Source organism: Artemia sp. Qi Xiang Cuo, chromosome 12 (genome assembly GCF_049724085.1).
Source record: "Artemia sp. Qi Xiang Cuo chromosome 12, ASM4972408v1, whole genome shotgun sequence".
Lineage (NCBI taxonomy): Eukaryota > Metazoa > Arthropoda > Branchiopoda > Anostraca > Artemiidae > Artemia > Artemia sp. Qi Xiang Cuo.
The window spans coordinates 1,234,275-1,255,412 of record NC_142805.1 but is presented as its reverse complement, the minus strand read 5'-3'; the positions used below and the strand labels follow the sequence as shown (position 1 = coordinate 1,255,412).

The window sequence follows — 21,138 nt, the reverse complement described above, 5'->3', positions numbered from 1 at the left end:
TCTTAGAGTCTTAGCTTAGAGTTTTTAACAGATTTCCAGTTTCGTGTTCTTTTATCTAATACTTTGAGATTACGATCTTATGTGAGATGATTTGCAATATGTTAAGTTTAGTTTAGTTATAGTTAAGAATTTAGAGTCTAGCTTAGAGTCATAGCTTCGTGTTTCATTTATATTTATTTCTTAGTTAATTTGTATTTAAGAGTTTAGAGTTTTAGCTTAGAGTCATAGCTTAGAGTGTTTTGTTAGAGTTCTAGTTTAGTTTAATTTTAGTTAAGAGTTTAGTGTTTTAGCAGAGAGTCTTAGCTTAGAGTTTTTGTTAGAGTTCTAGTTTTACTTAAGAGTTAAAAGTTTTAGCTTAGAGTCAGCTTAGAGTCTTAGTTTAGAGTTTTTGTTGAAGTTCTAGTTTAGTTTTAGTTTAGAGTTTTAGCTTAGACTTAGAGTTTTAATTAGAGTTCTAGTTTTGTTTAAGGTAAGAGTTTATAGTTTTTATCCTAGAGTCTTAGCTTTTATATTAGAATCATATCTTGGTTTTACTTAGTGTTCTAGTTTAGTTTAGTTTTATTTAAGAGTTTATAATTTTTACATAGAGTCTTAGCTTAGAGTTTTAGTTAGAGTTAAAGTTTAGTTTAGTTACAGTTAAGAATTTAGAGTTTTAGCTTAGAGTCATAGCTTAGAGTTTTACTTAAAGTTTTAGTTTGGTTAAGTTTTAGTTAAGATTTTCGAGTTTTAGCTGAGTCTTAGCTTAGAGTTTTTGTTAGAGTTCTAGTTTAGTTTTAGTTAAGAGTTTAGAATTTTAACTTAGAGTCTTATCTTATAGGTTTTTTTAGAGTTCTAGCTTATTTTAATTTTAGTTAAGAGTTTGATGTTTTACCTTTGAGTTTAATTTAGAGATCTAGTTTAGTTTACTTTTAGTTAAGAGTTTAGTGTTTTACCTTAGAGTCTTAGCTTAGAGTTTTAGTTAGAGATCTAGTTTAGTTTAGTTATAGTTAAGAGTTTAGAATTTTAGCTTAGAGTCTTAGCTTAGAGTTTTTGTTAGAGTTGAAGTTTAGTTTAGTACTAGTTAAGAGTTTAGAGTTTTAGCTTAGAGTCTTAGCTTAGAGTTTTTGTTAGAGTTCTAGTTTAGTTTAGATATAGTTAAGCGTTTGGAGTTTTACCTTCGAGACTTAGCTTAGAGTTTTAGTTTAGTTTAGTTTTAGTTAAGAGTTTAGAGTTTTTTAGCTTAGAGTCTTAGCTTAGAGTTTTTGCTAGAGTTCTAGTTTAGTTTAGTTTTAGTTAAGAGTTTGGTGTTTTACCTTAGAGTCAGAGCTTAGAGTTTTAGTTCGATTTCTATTTTAGTTTAGATATAGATAAGATTTGATAATTTTATCTTAGAGTATTAGCTTAGAGTTTGTTTTATATTTATAGTTTAGTTTAGTTTTATTTAATATTTTATTTTTCTTATATTATATTCTTTTCATATAGTTTTTTTTTAAGCTATATTTTATTTTATTTTTATTTAAGAGTTTATAGTTTTAGCTTAGAGTGTTAGCTTAGAGTTTTTGTTAGAGTTATAGTTTAGTTTTAGTTAAGAGTTTAGAGTTTTAGCTTAGTCTTAGCTTAGAGTTATAGTTAGAGTTGAAGTTTAGTTTAGTTATAGTTAAGAATTGAGAGTTTTTAGCTTAGAGTCATAGTTTTAGAGTTTTTGTTAGAGTTCTAGTTTAGTTTAGTTAAGAGTTTAGAGTTTTATCATTGAGTCATAGATTAGAGTTTATGTTGAAGTTGAAGTTTAGTTTAGTCATATTTGAGAATTTAGTTTTATAGATTAGAGTCGTAGCTTAGAGTTTTACTCAGAGTTCTAGGTTAGTTTAGTTAAGAGTTTTATCATAGAGTCTTAGCTTAGAGTTTTTGTTGAAGTTCTAGTTTAGTTTAGTTAAGAGTTTATAGTTCTACCTAAGAGTTTTAGCTTAGAGTTTTACTTAGAGTTGAAGTTTAGTTTAGTTATAGTTAAGGGTTTAGAGATTTAGCTTTGAGTCTTAGCTTAGAGATTTAGTTAGAGTTCTATCTTAGTTTAGTTTTAGTTAAGAGTTTAGAGTTTTACCTTAAAGTCTTAGCTTAGAGTTTTAGTTAGAGTTCTAGTTTAGTTTAGTTTTAGTTAAAAGTTTTGAGTTTTACCTTAAAGTCTTAGATTAGAGTTTTAGTTAGGGTTGAGGATTTTCCGGCGAGTATGGTTTGGTTAGGTTAGGTTAGGTTAGACTAGGTTAATTTAGGTTAGATTAGGTTAGGTTAAGTCAGCTTAGGTGAGTAAGGTTAGCTTAGCTAAGTTAGGTTAGGTTAGCTAGTAAACTTCTCTCAATGTTTAAGTTAGGTTAGGTTAGGATATATAAAGTTATGTTAGGTTAGGTTAACTTAGGTTAGGTTAGCCTACATACGCGCGCGTACGTAGACTAACCTAACCTAACATAACTTAATCTAGCCTATTTTTAAAAGTATTAAGAAAGTAACTTGCTCTGAAATGTCTTTTGAAAAGTATTGCTTGGTGTTGATGTATCCAAAAAGCTGTGAAGTATAGTTCTGGGTGAAAAAGATGGGTACTTTAAATTGGAAAATGGTTTTAGAAGGGACATTAAGAAAAGTAGTTGCTCTGATATGCCTTTTGAAAGGTATTTCTTGGTGTTGAGGTATCCAAAATGCTGTAAAGTAAAGTTGTTGGTGAAAATGAAGGATTCTTCAACTTGTAAAAGGGGTTTAGGAGGGATATTAAGAAAGGAACTTGCTCTGAAATGCCTTTGGAAAAGTATTTCTTGGTGTTGAGGTAACCAAAAAGCTGTAAAGTAAAGTTGTGGGTGAAAAGGATTGGTAATTGAAGTTGGAAAATGGGTTTAGAAGGGACAAAAGAAAGGAACTTGCTCTGAAATGCCTATTGAAAGGTATTTCTTGGTGTTGAGGTATCCAAAAGCTGTAAAGTATAGTTGTGGGTGAAAAGGATAGATTCTTCAAATTGGAAAATGAGTTTAGAATGCATATAAAGAAAGTAACTTGCTCTGAAATGTGTTTTGAAAAGTATTTCTTGGTGTTGAGGTATACAAAAAGCTGTAAAGTAAAGTTGTGGGTGAAAAGAATGAATGCTTCAACTTGTAAAATGGGTTTAGAAGGGACATTAAGAAAGGAACTTGCTCTGAAATGCCTTTTGAAAAGTATTTCTTGGTGTTGAGGTATCCAAAAAGCTGTAAAGTAAAGTTTTGGGTGAAAAGGATGGGTACTTCAAGCTGGAAAATAGGTTTAGAAGGGACATTAAGAAAGGAGGAACTTGCTCTGAACTGCCTTTTGAAAGGTATTTCTTGGTGTTGAGGTATCCAAAAAGCTGTGAAGTAAAGTTGTGGGTGAAAAGGATGGGTACTTCAACTTGGAAAAATGGGTTTAGGAGAGACACTAAGAAAGGAACTTTCTCTGAAATGTCTTGAAAAGTATTTCTTGGTGTTGAGGTATCCAAAAAGCTGTAAAGTAAAGTTGTGGGTGAAAAAGGATCGGTACTTCAACATGTAAAATGGGTTTAGAAGGGACATTAGGAAAGGAACTTGCTCTGAAATGACTTTTGAAAAGTATTTCTTGGTGTTGAGGTGTGCAAAAAGTCGTAAAGTAAAGTTTTGAGTGAAAAGGATGGGTACTTCAAGTTGGAAAATGGGTTTAGGAGGGACATTAAGAAAGGAACTTGCTCTGAAATGCCATTTGAAAGGTATTTCTTGGTGTTGAGGTATCCAAAAAGCTGTAAAGTAAAGTTGTGTGTGAAAAGGAAGGGTGCTTCAAGTTGTAAAATGGGTTTTGAAGGGACATTAAGAAAGGAACTTGCTCTGAAATGCCTTTTGAAAGTTATTTCTTGGTATTGAGGTATCCAAAAAACTGTAAAGTATAGTTGTGTGTGAAAAGGATGGGTACTTCAAGTAGTAAAATGGGTTTAGAAGGGACGTTAAGAAAGGATCTTGCTCTGACATAGCTTTTGAAAAGTATTGCTTGGTGTTGAGGTATCCAAAAACATGCAAAGGATAGTTGTGAGTGAAAATGAAGGGTACTTCCACTTGTAAAATGGGTTTAGGAGGGACATTAAGAAATGAACTTACTCTGACATGCCCTTTGGAAGGTATTTCTTGATGTTGAGGTAACCAAAAAGTTGTTAAGTATAGTTGTGAGTGAAAAGGATGGGTACTTCAACTTGTAAAATGGGTTTAGGAGGGACATTAAGAAAGGATCTTGCTCTGAAATGCCTTTTGAAAAGTATTTCTTGGTGTTGAGGTAACAAAAAAGCTGTAAAGTAAAGTTTTGGGTGAAAAAGATGGGTACTTCAAGTTGGAAAATGGGTTTAGAAGGGACATTAAGAAAAGAAGTTGCTCTGAAATGCCTTTTGAAAGGTATTGCTTGGTGTTGGGGTATCCAAATAAGCTGTAAAGTAAAGTTGTGGTGAAAGGATTGGTACTTCAACTTGTAAAAATGGGTTAAGGAATGAAATTAAGAAAAGAACTTGCTCGGAAATGTATTTTCACAAGTATTTCTTGGTGTTGAGTTATCCAAAAGCTGTAAAGTAAATTTGTGGGTGAAACGGATAGGTACTTCCAGTTGGAAAATGGGTTTAGAATGGACTTTAAGAAAGGAACTTACTTGGAAATGTCTTTTGAAAAGTATTTCTTGGTGTTGAGGTAACCAAAAAGCTGTAAAGTAAATTTGTGGATGAAAAGGAAGGATGGTTCAATTTGGAAAATGGGATTAGAATGGAGATTATGAAAGGAACTTACTTTGAATTGCCTTTTGAAAAATATTTCTTGTTATTGTTGTATACAAAAAGCTGTGAAATATAATTTAGTGTGAAATGGGATGATGCTTCAAGATATAAAATGAGCTTAGGAGGGAACTTACGTAAAAAGCTTGCTCTGAGATGGCTATTGAAAAGCATTTCTTGGTGTTGAGGTATCCAAAAGGCCATAAAGTAAAGTTGTGGGTGAAAAGGACAGGTACTTCAAGTTGGAAAATGGGCTTAGAAGGGACATTAAGAAAGGAACTTGCTCTGAAATGTCTTTTGAAAGGTATTTCTTGGTGTTGAGGTATCCAAAAAGCTGTAAAGTAAAATTGTGGGTGAAAAGGACAGTTACTTCAAGTTGGAAAATGGGTTTAGAAGGGAACATTAAGAAAAGAAGTTGCTCTGAAATGTCTTTTGAAAACTATTGCTTGGTGTTGAGGTATCCAAAAAGCTGTAAAGTAAAGTTGTAGGTGAAAAGGATGGGTACTTCAACTTGTAAAAATGGGTTAAGGAATGACATTAAGAAAGGAACTTGTTCTGAAAAGATATAATAAAGTGCATAAAAAATTATTAACAAAATGGGGCGGGGTTTCTTTGGGGGCCCGGGGAGGGCCTTTGGGGGTCTGGGGGGCCCTTGAGGGCCGGGTGGTCCTTTGGGAGCCCGGGGGACCTTCGGGGACCGGGGGCTTCCTTAGGGGTTGGGGTTTGGGGATCGGAGCCATTTGGGGTTGGGGTAGGGACCTCACGACAATTTTCAAATGGAGCTTGGGTATTATCATGACCGCAGAGTTTCAACCTCAAATTCTTTTCCAAATCCTCTTCTAAAGTCATTGTTTAAAATGTCTCTAACTATTTCGCCGAAATAATTTCCTAAAATGTATAAATCGCTTTCGCACAAATAACTCCTTAGCGTAATATCTGCGTGTTCCTTTTGTTTTTGGCATCCCTGTGCTGTCACATTTTAAAATTACTGGGAAACCCTTTAACGCGTTAATCTCTTCATCGCTAAGATGTTTCTTGGAGAATTGTTTCCATGGCGAAGTTTATTAATATCTTTGGAGTTCGACCAGCAGAATTGTTTCCGGGGCGAAGTTCATTAATGTCTTGGGTCTATTCCTGGAGAATTGTTTCTGTGCGAAGTTTTTTAATGTCTGACAGATGATGTCATGATTTATCGATTTGTCAAGAAAGTGGAATTATTGTGTTGTTTCAAAGGACAATTATTGATTCACGAAAGGGGAATTGAGGTCATTGAATCTTAACATTCGCCCCGAGCATGCACTTGGCCAAAACAACAACAACGACAAATAAATCGACCTGGGAAATTTAGGTCATTGACCCACTTCGATTATGTAATCATTCTCCCTGGGGATTCCATGCCCATATATGGTGTTCGTCCCGGACCTTTAGGGTCCTTTCTACTCGTATAACAACCAAAAGAAAAATCGAAGAAAATCCCGGTTTCCTGGTATAAATGCACCGAAGATGAGGACAGGACGGGGGGGGGAGAATGTTTCCATTTTCATGTCTTTGGTACTTCAAACGATAGCGAAAATATGTGTATAAATAAACTAGCCCTATCGACACAAAATTATGCCTACGTTCTTTTCATTACATTACTTAAAAGGGAAGAAACCCTGCGCTGATCACTTGAAGAATAGCACTGCAAGACACTGCACCTTCTCTTGGAATGGTCTCAAGAGGGGGCTATTCCTTAAAACCCATCTACTGACTCTTTTGATAGGAAATGCAAGAGACCAATCTAGGGGGAAAACAACGGCAAAGTGTCGACTAGGGAGTGAGGCCACTAGTTTTTAGCGGCCTGGTGCCGTGAAAGATGAAAAAAAATCGATATCAAAAGTTAGTGCCACAATAAGGTGTTCAAAAAGGATGAAGCCACAATTCCAAACGCAGTATAGAATATTAAAATTTGAAAGAAAAAAACAGAAAGAAAAGCAGAACAACGGAGGAACGCCTGTACTGTAGTTTAGAAATCAACTTAATAATGCTTCCAGCTTTCTGACGTTTTGAAATGACACAAGAAAGCCACGCTAAACGCATTGCTAAGGGAGTCACAGGCTAGAAAGTATTTTGATTAGTTATATAGAAAATGTTTTGATAAATTCTTGTAATAATAATAATAAGATTTATTGATATATTGATATAATAAATTCCCGACGAAAAAAGCAAATGCATCAAAACAATGAGCTAACCCCACATAGGCCTCCTCTTTTAACTTTGAAGGCGTCAAAATATAAGGAGCACCAAAGTTATAAACAATCTTTCAATTTATATACCACTTAGGCACAGTACTTAGGCACAGACAATAAATACTTGCAAAATCAGAAATACAACATTGGTATATTTCATATAGATCGCTAGTTCGGTAATTTATCTTATACACTAAATATTCACATTAATCAGTATTTAAATTGAGGCCAATTTCCTCAAAGTATAGAAACAAGATCACAGTTAACTAAGCTAAATTCAGAACGGCTAATACACGAATTACTCCCAGTTTGGTAAGAGAATACCCTGACCTGACAAGACAAACCGAACCGAAGACAAGTGAAACACGCAACTTCGCACAGTTTCAAAATGTAATTTTTTGTTCGGGGGAGGGTTATTTGTCTTTTACCTCTATTTTCAAGACCAATATGCAAGTTGGATAAATAATTTTGTTTTTAGGAGAAATAGTGTTTTTAACTGCAGTTTCACGATTAATTTCACAGAAATAATTGGGCGGAGTAAAGGGGTTAAACCTAGTGCCCCCCTCCTACTTGGAATGGCCCTGAAACGAGCTTTAGGGTACATCATGGATGACGGAATTACATGTGCCATTGCATGTAAAGTAGCGAATTTTGTCAAGAGTATGCTCTCGTCCCAAAATTCGATTCACAATTTAATCGCAACTAAATTATTGAGTAGTGTTATATACAATTAAAGGACCACTGAAGATATTCTAGACCCCTATATAGTGGGAAACCATATGTAGTGGAAGCTGCTTTCTGACTCATTCTTGAAGGTTCGCCTCGGAGATTCCTTGGAAATTTCTACTAGAATATCTTCTCTGGGGTCACTAGTGGCTCATATGCGTATTCTATAGTATTATTCATTATGAACTTTTCCTAAAGGCGCGTCAATTGAGGAGGGGGAGCAGGGGTAATCTAACTTTTTCGGTATTTTCATTTAAAAAAAATACCTTTATTTGGTATTTTCATTGAAAAAACAGTAAAAGAACAGACTTGCCACCCCCTAGATTTTGAAAAAAAATCTAGTATGTATTGACGTGCATCCGAATTATTGGGGACCAATATCATAGGAAAACTTAGATCAATAATAACAATTCAAGTTCATTTATTAAATATTTTAATTTAGATTTTATTACTTGAAATTGTTTATGCTTCGCATTTTGCGCTTAGCATTATCAAATTATACTGGTGAATATGGCCACTTTTAAATAGCCTACCCCATGGAACGAAAATATTCGCCCTAAAAGTTAATAATTTTCTATCTTTTATACACTTGTAGTTTAAAAGGTGCACACATAAACGCGGCGTCGGATAGCATCTTATTGGGAGAAAAAACGAGTCCCTTCAGTGGGTATTGAATTGGTTTAACCTCTTTTGAAATAAAAGCTCAACACAGGCATGTGCTAAAAAGTTTTTCCATAGGAAAGTGCTCTAAAAATAGGTAAGGCATGATAATTATAGGAAAATATGAAAAGAAAACTTTGGGAGCTCGCGGAGTTACATCTGGTCTGGTATCTGAAATCCCTTTAATTCTAGAACCAGTTCCATAACAATGATTGTGCAATTGTCCTCAATAATAATGTATATACTCTAATTAATTTAAAGATAATTAATAATGAATTTTAACATTGTAAACAACTTATCTATGGAGCTTCACAAGGAAAAATCCTTAGATTACTCCAAGCTGCAACTTAAGGTAATATGAAAGTTTATGATACCTATACGAGTTTTTTGTATCTTATTGTTGAGCAGTTCTAAGGTTTTAAGACTTCAACTTGAGTTAACAATTTTTCTATCACTCGATACCTAAGATTCAGCTTTATCTATCTTCCGAATTACATTTTTTGCAAATTGCTATGCATTTTTTTTATTTTTAATATTTAAAAATACACTGTAAACCGGCTGTAAATGCATATAAAAGAGGGAATTTTACCTATTTTTTTACCACGTTTTACTTAAGCTCTTTTACTCCAACTTGTAAAAAAATTCTTAAAATTTAAACGTGGTGCGAATTTTACTTAAATGAACTGTGAATGTGTCATACACAGCATTCATGCAATTGTACTGTCATGGTAATTATTGAGATATCAATAGGTAGTTGACTGAAAATGCGCACCACGTTTAAGTTCTTAGAAAATTTTTACAAGTTTGAGTAATAGAGTTCACAACATTCAGAATATTCAGAAAACTTTGAAGTATGTATTTCAAAAGTATTCTTCAGAACCGAAACATTTATTTTCCCCTTTTTAGTCCATTCGTAAAACGTGGTTTTTAAATCAATTTTTTTTATAAAGTATTCATTTAAGCTTGTTTGGATCATTCTCTAATAAAAGCCTAACTAGTCAGTGGCGGATCCAGGGGGGCGCCCCCCGAGCGTAGTCTAAAGTAGTGTAATTTACTTAATTAACTCAAATTTGCGTTAATTAAACTTGCTCCTAACGCAAGTTTATCGGATCAACCTATTTTGCACCCCCCTCCCTAAATTTTTTTTTCGGATCAGCCTATCTGGCACCCCCCCCCCCCCATCCTAAAAAAATCATGGATCCGCCCCTGTAACTAGTATCATAGTTCTGGCTCGGTGATTCGGATTGACCGAAACCATTGAATTCAATGATATAAGTATACTATCCATTCGGTACGAAGTATAAGTATACTATCCTTTCGGTACACCTGTAGGCTCGCAAAATGTTTCACAGAGAACATAAATTTAATGGTAATATTTCCTAATGAATAACTGAGGCTGCCACTCACAGTCCATAAAATCTTCCTCTATTTGTAATTCCGGGGCGTTTTCCAAAAAGGGCGTAAGTCCACTTTTTTCTGAAAATGAATTAAGCGTATGGTTCGAAAGAGCTCGAAGAGATCTATTGATTGGTCTATTCAAAATGGGCTTATCTTTAATTTTGACCGAGTTATAATTTTTTCCAAAAGGGCGGAAAAAAGAGCGTAAGTCCCTTATCTTCTAAGTAACGAACTATTCAGCCACTTGGACATTTCCAGCGAATTCCGATTGAAAAGTTAACTAGGAATCAGTCTTCAAAGTTTCAAGCTTCTTAAATTCTGATCTGAGAGAAATATTTTTTCATGTGCGTTTTTATTTTCAGGTTGCTCTTCTTTAAAATTAGGAAAAGTGGACTTAGGCCTTTTTGAAATTAAATAATAAAAAAAAAAAAGTTTTATTAACAGAAAATAAAGCGGAATTAAAACTTAAAACGAACAGAAATTATTCCGTATATGAAAGGGGCTGTCCCCTCCTCAACGCCTCGCTCTTTACGCTAAAGTTTTTATTGTTTTAAAAAATAAAGTTGTGTGAGAGAGTCCAACTTTAGCGTAAAGAGCGAGGCTTTGAGGAGAAGACAGCCCCTTTCATATAGGCCTACGGAATAGTTTCTGTTCGTTTTAAGTTTTAATGTTGCTCCTTACTTTCTGTTAAAAAAAAATTTTTTTTTTATTTAATTTCTGGACGTTTTTGAATTAATGCAGCTTTGATTTTAGCTCACCGTACATGAATAATTAGAACAAAATTTGCATATTAATTCTACTTTTTTGGCTAAATGGCTTTCTCGAAATTTTGTTCTGACATAACTTACGAATTAACTTGCGTAACGAACTTCTATATTCGTATTTTTTCATTACGTATATTGGGGAGTTTGCCCCCTAGTCAATACCTCGCTCTTTACGCGAAAGTTCGAATTTTGTTCGAATCACAAAGGCCGGTTAATTAGAATAGATAGCTCTTTTGAAAGTATTAAAAAAAACTTTAGCGTAAAGGGCAAGGTATTGACTAGGGGACGAACCCCCTCATATACGTAATAATTGCTGTTCATTTTAAGTTTTAATGTTGCTCCTTACTTTCAGTTGAAAAAACGTGTTTTTTGAATTTAGTTTCTGATCGTTTTTTAAATAATGCTGGGAAATCCGGCACCCCCTTCATAGAAAAGTCCCTTCCCCCAAGGAAACATACTCCATGGAAAGATCCTCCCCCGTAACGCCCTCCTCCGACCCCCCCCTCACCGAAAAAAATCCCTCCTGAAACGTCTGTATACTTCCCATTAACTAATACTAAATGTAAACAATGGGCAAAGTTCATAACTTGCAGCCCTTCCCCCGGGAACTGTGGGGGATTACAAAATGGTTATCTCAAAATTTTGATTGGTGACATGGGGGGAAAAATTAGAGTGGGAGGGGGCCAAGTTACCCCTACAATTTTTTTGTCACTTAAAAAGGGCACTAGAAATTTTAATTTCCGTCCGAATGAGCCCTCTCAAGATATTCCAGGAATACTGGATCGATACGATCACCCCTAGAGGAAAAAAAAAAAAGCATCCGTGATCTTTCTTCTGGCAAAAAATACAAAATTCCACATTTTTGCAGATAGGAGCTTGAAACTTCTGTAGTAGGGTTCTCTGATGCGCTGAATCTGATGGTGTGATAAAAATCTGATTCCACTGATGTATCTATTGGTATAAAAATTCCGGTTTTTAGAATTTCGGTTACTATTGAGCCGGGTCGCTCCTTACTTACAGTTCGTTACCACGAACTGATTAAAGGCCATGGTATTCGATCCATGTCTTTTCTTCAGTAGAAGTAAGAACGTGTTTGGTATCAAACGCTAAATCTAATTCTGCAATTTTTTTTACGGATCTGGGCCAGAAAATTTAGATTAAAAAAAAATCGAATAAAAATATAAATACTTTTTTTCCAACCCTAGAGCCCCCCCCCTCCGGCCCCTAGATTTTGAAAATATGTTTTTGGGGAGTATATTGATTGAAAAATGCCTTTTTACGTATTTTTGTTGAAATAAATTGCCTCCTCCCTATATTTTAAATATACATTTGCCCCCCTCCCCCCAATATTTTGTAGATTGACGCCACTGCACTAAATAAACATCTCGGGGAGAATTAAAAGTTGACATCCCACCTTATCCTACAAAAACAAAACAGGAAGATAACTAGTCATATTAACTCTTTTTGATTTAAAATTATAAAAATGTTTTTTTTTTGTTGGGTAGTTGTAGAAAAAAAGACCTGTGTGATTAACTCCTAAATACTTTCTAGTTTGAGAGACGCTTCTATTATAGGCAGCGCAATAGAGCTGCCTAAGTAAAGAACGATGTTGGCACAATGTATTATTTATTTATTTTTTTGGTGTTGTTTTTATTTTTTGTTTTTAGACCAGGCCACCTCGTATCGAAAGAATTGTCGTAGAGACTTCGAAAAGGGCTCATTTAATTGGAAATTGGAAGGGCTTGTGCCCTTTTTAATAGTCGAAAGTGATTGGAAGGCAACTAATACCCCTTCCACGCCCACCATTTCCCCAAACACATCCAATCAAAATTTTGAGATAGCCATTTTGTTCAACGTAGTTTAAAGATCCGGAAATTATGTCTTTGAGGAGGACACTCCCCCCACAGCCCTCGGGGAAAGGGCTGTAAGTTATACCCTAGGGGCATATAAAGTTTTTATAGAAAGCTTTGTCGTAGAAACTTCAAAAAGGGCTCATTCGATTGGAAATTCAAAGGGCTAGTGCCCTTATTAATAGTCAAAAGTGATTGGGTGGCAACTAAACCCCCCATCACGCCCAACATTTCTCCGAACACATCCAATCAAAATTTTGAGTTAACCATTTTGTTCAACGTAGTTGAAAGTTCTGGAAATTAGGTCTTTGAGGATGACAACCTCCCACAGTCCTCAGGGCTGTTGGATGTTGATTGGATGTGTTTGGGGAAATGGTGGGCGTGAGAGGGCGGTTAGTTGCCCTCCAATCACTTTCAACTATTAAAAAGGGCACTAGCCATTTCGGTTTCCAATTAAATGGGCCCTTTTTGAAGTTTTTACGACATCCCTTTCTATAAAAACCTTATATGCCCCCAGGGCACAATTTACAAACCCCTATGCTTTCTAAGAACCAGAATATAATTTTTACTTTACTGAAAAAAATTCTTTTAAATGTTTTCATTTTTATAACTTCAAGAAATCAAAAATTAATAAAGATTTTATGGAATAAATATCAGCATAAGTATATTAAACTGACAATGCATATTTTCTTTCAGTAAATTCATTTGAATTTTTTCAGTTAAGTACAAATTATATTCTGGTTTTTAGAAAGCATAGGGTTTACAACCTCAGATTAATTTCTGTTCGTTTTGAGTTTGCCTTATTTTAATTTTTGTTTGTTTTGGGTTTTATTTATTTATTAATACTGATTTGTGGTAGTTGTATGCTTGGTAAATTATTTGATTCTATTTTTGGATTAATGGAGTTCTTTCAATTTTTTGGAAAAACAAATTTTGTGGAAAAAGTTTTTTTTAATTAATACATGTAAAAGTTCACCTTTCCGAATCAAAGCCCATTAATCTAATTCAAAATAAATAAAGATTGTGATGTCAACATGTTGCTTTTTTTTGTTAAGCAACTTTTAAAACATTCAACTTGTTAAACGGATTGTCATCTTTAAAAGAAAAGTGACAATTAAGATTTATCAAATAGGAATATCACAGTGCCTGAAAGGCTGAAACCCATTGCCCACATGATGCAGGAACAAACCCTAAGCTTTGTTCCATGAGCCTTGTCAACCCAGATTCACTAAAATTACCCTAATTTAATTTAAATAAATTAGTTTAAATCAATTAAAATTAAAAAAATGCAAAAGTAATTAAATTTAAAATTAATTAAATAAACAAACCAAATAGATTAAATAAATGAATAAAATAAATTAATTTAAAAAAAAACTGAAACAAATTAGGATATATTAAATGAGAGCACTGCAAATTAAGTCCCAGGGATGAAATTTTTCGATACTAAACATATTATAGTTAAAAGTTTATGATAAATGCTAAAAAGTTTAAAGTATATTTCTTATTGATAACATTGTGTGAAGTATACTAGAAGTAGACATTTGTCTACTTCTTTTAATTAATCATCATTTAACTAATCATTTTACAACAATTAATTAATCATTTTAATTTTAATTCATTAAAAATGTAATTAATTAAAAATAATTGATTAATAAATTAATTAAATAATAAATTTAATTAATTGATCCACTTCTTTTAATTCATTAATTAATTAATATTACGTCGTATCATTTGGATTTTTTTACTTTTTTATACTTTAGCCAAGAAATATTTTTGAGACATTGTTCTAGAATTGCACCTTGTGGAAAGGTACCTTTTTTTTCAACGACGAACATTATTTTTAGCAATCCACTTCTTCCTTCTTCAGCAAAATGAAAACAATGAAAAATTGCAACAAAATTGATTTTCTCCTTTTTAGAAATAAAATCTGCACAATCGACTCACCAATTATAACAACTGAGATAACACCGGTAGTTCCGTCTCCTCCAAAAATACTTCCTACGAGATTGACAATCATGGTAACAATGACAATCGCAGATAGAATCATATATGGCCAACAGTATATAGAACGTCTCTGAAACAAACAATCAAAAAGAAAATTAACCACATATTCGTCTCAAATTAACCAATAAACCAGTTCAAAATTGAAAGGTTAAACTTCCAAATTAGAAATCGCGTGATTTACATTGGTATTCCTTTTTTTTAACTGCTTTATAATCCCTGATCTGACCCCTATTATGACACCATAAAAAGTAAATAGCGGCCTGGCTCTAAATTGATTCTGAAATGTTTACCTGGTTATCTACTACTATTACCGCTAAAATCTCATTACTACTTTATTATTATTATTATTATTATTTTATTACCCACTATTAAGCATACAAAATGTTGTAGATTGATTACAAAAAAATAAAGGAAATAAAAACAAAATATAAAAAGCAAATTCAACTAAAGAAAAAAAATATTAAGATGTCGACAAGTACTACGACGAAAAAAAAATTGACAAATTTAATTTATTATGACATATAAATAAGAGTGGCGTAGTTCAAATACCTTTGAAAATCTAGCACAGCGAGTCAGTACAGCTATAAGCAGGTCGACTATACCATACTTCAGTGATATTTTCGAATTCCTCGTCAAAATTGGAAGACGAAGCAGATACTTGCCATATCTGTAAAAAGTAGACCGAATACTGCGGCGATCAGACGAAGTAAATATTTTCCAAAACCGAGATAGGGCTAGCACATGTGGCAAAACAAAAGTGTTATACACCCTTGCGAGTAGAAAACGGTTAAAGCGGCACTTCATTGAAACGAGAATTCCATAAGCTCTTCGTGTGTTTACAGCGAACAACGAAACAAGGCAATCGCGAGTTTTTTTAAGATCGCTACATATTGGAAGGCCGAGGTACATAATCTTAGGCGAAGACTTAATCGTATATGTTCCCAAAATAACATCAACTGGTACACTATCTTTAACGCGGCTATTATATACGAGAACTTCACTCTTCTTGGGATTGAAAGAAAGACCTATGTTACCGTATTCCTTACTCAAAACACGGAAAGTCTCTTCGATGCCTACAACTGTTCTACTAGCGTTCAAAATGTCGTCGGCATAATTGATCAGCAAACATTGAGACCTCTAAAGATACATGTAGTAGACTGAACCGGTTCTTGCGATGACATAATACTATTATTGAATAGCGGTGGCGAAGTAAGTGCCCTTGGCGTATTCCCTTCTCTACGGGTATAAGACTAGAAGATAGGGCTAAAGCATTAACACACGGTACTTTTACACGCGCTTTTAATTTACTATACATATTCCTCAGTGCGGTAGAATAGACTTATCCACGCCACGCTTCCAAGCAGACGACAATATCTGAGGGTGCACACCGGAGTCGAACGCGCGGTTGACATCGCGACCGGCAAAATACAGTGTCTCATTTGAATCATCGGCGTCAATCAACAAATTAGCAATCATATAATGCGCGTGTTCTCTACTCATCTTCTTTTTGAAACCAAATTGGTTATCCGGCGTGTTACATGTAGCACTAAGGCTATTTATAACAAGTAATTCAAATAACTTGCACAGTACAGGCGCGACAGTTATCAGGCGGTAAGAAGAAAACTGTTCCCCGTCTTTTCCCTTTTTTAGTACAGGAGTAATTACACCCGTACAGAATAGGTCTGGAACAATCCCAGCATTAAAAACCATTTGGTACAGGAGACAAAGGTGCTCGACAAAGTTCTGACTTCCCGCTTGCAGATGCAATCCGCACAGGTTATCCACCCCCTCGACAACTTCAGTTGCGAGAGTGCCTCACTGACTGACGAACTAGACAAAACAAAACCAACTTCCTGTTCACATTCTGCAAGACTCGCATCGAGCTCAAAAGAAAATTTATTTTCTAGATCAGCATTAGGCGATGAAAACTCGTGCGTAAAATATTTAACCCACTCACTCTCACTTGGCAGAACATCAACTGATTCTTTACTTTTTTTCTTTTCTAGGAATTTCCACATGTGATTGGGGTCTTGCTTTACAGATTTAATATCACGTTCAATAATTAGAGCACGGTGTGTAGCGAAGGTTTTTACGAATCTTTACTTAGTATATAATCGGATGAAGCTCAATATACCATGCCTTGGTCGGCCGTTATCTATCCACATGCGTAACCAGAACTTCACGTCCGCACACGCATCTACAAGATCCGAATTATCAGACCAGTGGGGTATTTCCGAGCCAATCCGAAAACAAATCGGTACTGCAGCCTTTTCGGCACACTGCAGGGCATGAACTTTTTCGCAACAGTATGTATTGATCAATACTTGTTTATCACTTGCTGCAACTGAAGAAGATTTATGAAGTAGATTGTAAGGGACGCGAATTCTTGCTAAAATATCGTCACATATATTCTGGTACAAGGGGGTATTAATTTTATCCCACATAACTTTCTGATGCCATTTTCTTCCACTGGGCAGGTGGGATTTCGAAGATGTATTAAGTGGGAAAACATAACCAACAGGTAAGTGGTCAGATGCGCTGATGGATGTATCCACATGTGACTGGCAAAGGGGAACTAGTTGATGTGAACACATTATAAGATCAAGAGATTAAGTTGCTCCAGAGTTATGCACATACGTGAAAAGGAGATAATTTTCCATTATGTTTAGACTAGAGCATGCAGTCGAGAGTACTTGGGATCTAGGGTTTTCCGGATTCATCAAATCACAGTTCATATCTCCGGCAACAACGTATGACAAATCTTGGGTGCAACAATTGGCAGTAGCGTTTGCTAATTTCCGACAAGCATTATCAAACTTGAAATCTGATCTAGATGATTTGTAGTCCGTAGGCATATAAACTGAGAAGATTATTGTCTGTTCGATCTTGATCGCAAGAAAATTATCAGATACTTGGAAAACTGTCGCGCGTTTTTTGAAGACTTTGAAGCAAGGATTACAATACCACCTGAGAGCCTGCCTCTACCACTTGATTTTGCAACGGCAGGCAAAAGATCTATTTAAGCACCCATAGTTTACAGTTCAGTCCCTTCTCTAGTCTGAAAATGTTCCTGGAGACATGCAACGTTATGACGGCAAATTAGGTTTTTAAGGGTTGGCAGTTGGTTGATTACAAGTCCATTAACATTCAATGTAATCAAACTTAATTCGCGATTCATTTCTTAACTACAAGTAACTTTTATGCTTTTGGACAGCTGAAACTGTAGCATGAACCACAGAGTGCGCATTTAATCGGTTTGCTGCAAGGTTTGTCCCTAGTGCTACTGCGGTTATCCCCACATCTAAAACATTTGGCTTCGTTCTTGCAGAATTTGGCCGCGTGACCAAATGCTTGACAATTGAAACATCTCATTGGAAGAAACAGATATTCAGAGATTGGGATGGGTTCGTAATGAATCACTGGGGGCGATTTGATGGCGTTTTCAAGGTCCACTTTGGAAGAGAGCTGAAGTTGGAACGACCTAGAATTACCCAACTGCAAAGCTCTCGAACAGTTCGGAATAATCTCGCAGAGTTCCACATCGCTCTTATCTGCAGGAACGTGGCGTGCTATTCCGTAGAAAGATGGTTGTTTCACTTTTGCCTCAAAAGATATAACTTTAGCGCATAACACCTACGCAGCTGTGTTGGCAGAGCCCTTATAAGCTAGTACTACGCGCCACCCACTCTTCAATGCGCGCAGTTCAACAATACTAGAGGAATTGTCGCCACATACCTTATCTAAGTACTCCTTTCTCATTTCTGGGTTCCTCAAGTTTTGATGGGGGTTCTTTAGTACAACTGCGTAGGTCAGCTGGGGTGTGGGGGACGATCGCTGAGACGGGGATCTAGATCCGCCGAGCGGCCACTGAACAGGGAGACGATCACGCTCGATAAAACTCTCTAGCTTAGAACATAAGCTAGAGCCATATGGGACCAGCACATCCAGTTAGGCTCTTCGTCCATCTATTCGAAGCTTCATTCAATAATCAGAGTCGACAAATATTTATAATTATATGATAAGCAGTATATTTCATTCTATTAAAAAAAAAAAAGTAAACATTTACATATTCACCATCATCTATCCAACAAAATTTGACGAACACTGTGAAAATTCTACATATTCATCACCTAAACAATAAAATTTAGCGAGTTGAAAATCGATAAGCTTTTTTTTATTAATTTGGGATCTCTAATCTAGCCCTAATATGTGAAAGCTCAAAAATTTAATAGTGAGTTGGTGACAATGGTTATTGTGGGTAGAACCAAATAGGGCAGTGATTCTCAACTGATTTTGGGTCATGCCCCACCTATGCATTTCTAAAAACCTGATACCCCCTCGTGATTTTCAAATTTTGTTATTCAAAATTTTACGAGTATTCACCTGAAGTAAGCTTAAAAACTCATTACCTTTCGGGTACTTTTTTTTTTCGTACCTTTTTTCGGGTCATTGTCTAGGAATATTTTATACAAATTAAAAATATTATCTGAACGCAACACCTTTTATAGAATATACGACGTCATTAACATGCATAACGTTTTTTTTTTCAAAATTAAGTCGACGTGCACTCCGAAGAGTGCACGTCCTGCCCATGGCCCACCGAAATATTGTCATGCCCCATGTTGGGAATCCTGGATATAGGGCAAACAACAGATTGAAGGTTTCTGAAAATAGCCAAAAAAAGAAAAAGTCTATTTATTTATTTTCATTTAACCAATCAAATTTAATGAGTTCGAAGACACCTAAGCAGAAATTGACACAAAGCTTAACTGTTCACTTATCTTTGAAAGAAACAAACAACAACTAAATTTTACTGGAAAAATTATAAAAACAGTCTGTTGGTAGAAACTCGTTAATGCGGTAACAGTAGTCAGAGGCAACGCTGTAGCGTTGCCTATAGTAAAGGCCATACGGCTCCAATGTTTTATTATTATTATTTGTTGTTTTTTTTTTTGTTTTTTTTTCCAGAGGCACTTCTTATGGAAGGGGTCGTCTTATAAACTTCGAAGGGGGCTCATTTGATTGGAAATCGAGAGTTCTAGTGCCCTTTTTAATAGTCGAAAGTGATTGGAGGGCAACTAGCCCCCCCCTCCCACGCCCATCATTCCCCCAAACACATCCAATCAAAATTTTGAGATAGTCATTTTGTTCAGCGTAGTTGATTTCCAGATAGAAAATATATTTTTGAGGAGGACACTCCCCCATAACCCTCAGGGCAAGGGTTTTAAGTTATGCCCTGGGGGCATAAAAGGTTTTTATACAAGGCGTTGTCGTAGAAACTTCAAAACAGGCTCAATCGAAAGGAAATTAAAGGGCTAGTGCCCTTTTTAATAATCGAAAGTGATTGGAGTGTAACTAGCCCCCTCCCCCACGCCCATCATTTCCCCAAACACATCCAATCAGAATTTTGAGATAGCCATTTTATTCAGCGTAGTTGATTTCCAGATAGAAAATATATTTTTGAGCAAGACACTCCCCCACAACCCTCAGGGCAAGGGTTTTAAGTTATCCCCTGGGGGCATATAAGGTTTTTATTGAAGGCGTTGTCGTAGAAACTTCAAAACAGGCTCAATCGAGGTGGCAATCCAGATAGAAAATATATTTTTGAGGAGGACACTCCCCCACAACCCTCAGGGCAATATTCGTGGGCTTTGGGACAATATTCGGGGGCGCCCACCCGCCCAGAGTCTCGGGCAAGTGACCCAAAAATTTAAAAAATGTGTGAAAAATTCAATTTTTTTTCAGAATGTGGGGCTAAGCTTAGGCAACGAATAGCTTAGACAAGTATGTGTCCAATAAGAGAGTCATTCATACTCCTGCCATTTACCCGTCCCCCAGCCATTTAAACATTTGCCTCTCAATTACTTGGACTATCTGTCTTGACTTTTCTCTGTCTACAATTAAACAGCCCAGTCTTGATGCAACCTATTGCCCAAAATACTTGATAAATTCAATTCAATTGCCCACCTTTGCCCACCTCATATTGCCCACCTTTGAATTGAATTTATCAAGTATTTTGGGCAATAGGTTGCATCAAGACTGGGCTGAATTTATCAAGTATTTTGGGCAATAGGTTGCATCAAGACTGGGCTGTTTAATTGTAGACAGAGAAAAGCCAAGACAGATAGTCCAAGTAATTGAGAGGCAAATGTTTAAATGGCTGGGGCACAGGTAAATGGCTGGAGTATGAATGACTCTCTTATTGGACACATACTTGTCAGGTTAGTTTTTGGAAAGGCATGCCTGCCTAGAGTCTTAGGCATGCTGATCAAGAATTTAAAAAAGAGGCAAAAAAGAGGTGAAAAATTCAAATTTTTTTTCAGAATGTGGGGCTAAGCTTAGACAACGAATAGGTACTATTTGAAAGATAAAAATGGCTTTAAACGATTGTTTTGCCTGTTATTTCAAGCAAATTTATGGTCCTATGTCAATTTTAAATTTTTGGTTAACCTTCTTAAGACCAAAGGCGGGTCTGCCTTGGTTGCCTCTTTTTTAAATTCTTGATCAGCATACCTAAGACTCTAAGCAGGCATGCCTTTCCAAAAACTAACCTGACAAGTATGTGTCCAATAAGAGAGTCATTCATACTCCTGCCATTTACCCGTGCCCCAGCCATTTAAACATTTGCCTCTCAATTACTTGGACTATCTGTCTTGACTTTTCTCTGTCTACAATTAAACAGCCCAGTCTTGATGCAACCTATTGCCCAAAATACTTGATAAATTCAATTCAATATGAGGTGGGCAATCCAGATAGAAAAT

General features: G+C 35.5%; 2 protein-coding genes across 2 annotated transcripts in view; both read right to left on the bottom strand.

The window, feature by feature from the left end:
- Positions 1–21,138, bottom strand: part of LOC148945645 (uncharacterized) — a 431,669-nt gene that overhangs the window by 283,477 nt on the left and 127,054 nt on the right. The gene's annotated exons all lie outside the window — the stretch shown is intronic.
- LOC148945646 (uncharacterized) overlaps positions 1–21,138 on the bottom strand; it is a 96,744-nt gene that overhangs the window by 8,165 nt on the left and 67,441 nt on the right. Inside the window, exon 4 of the mRNA XM_089097766.1 lies at positions 14,318–14,447. Within this exon, the coding sequence (XP_088953892.1) occupies positions 14,318–14,447 (130 nt within the window). The remainder of the gene's footprint in view (positions 1–14,317; positions 14,448–21,138) is intronic.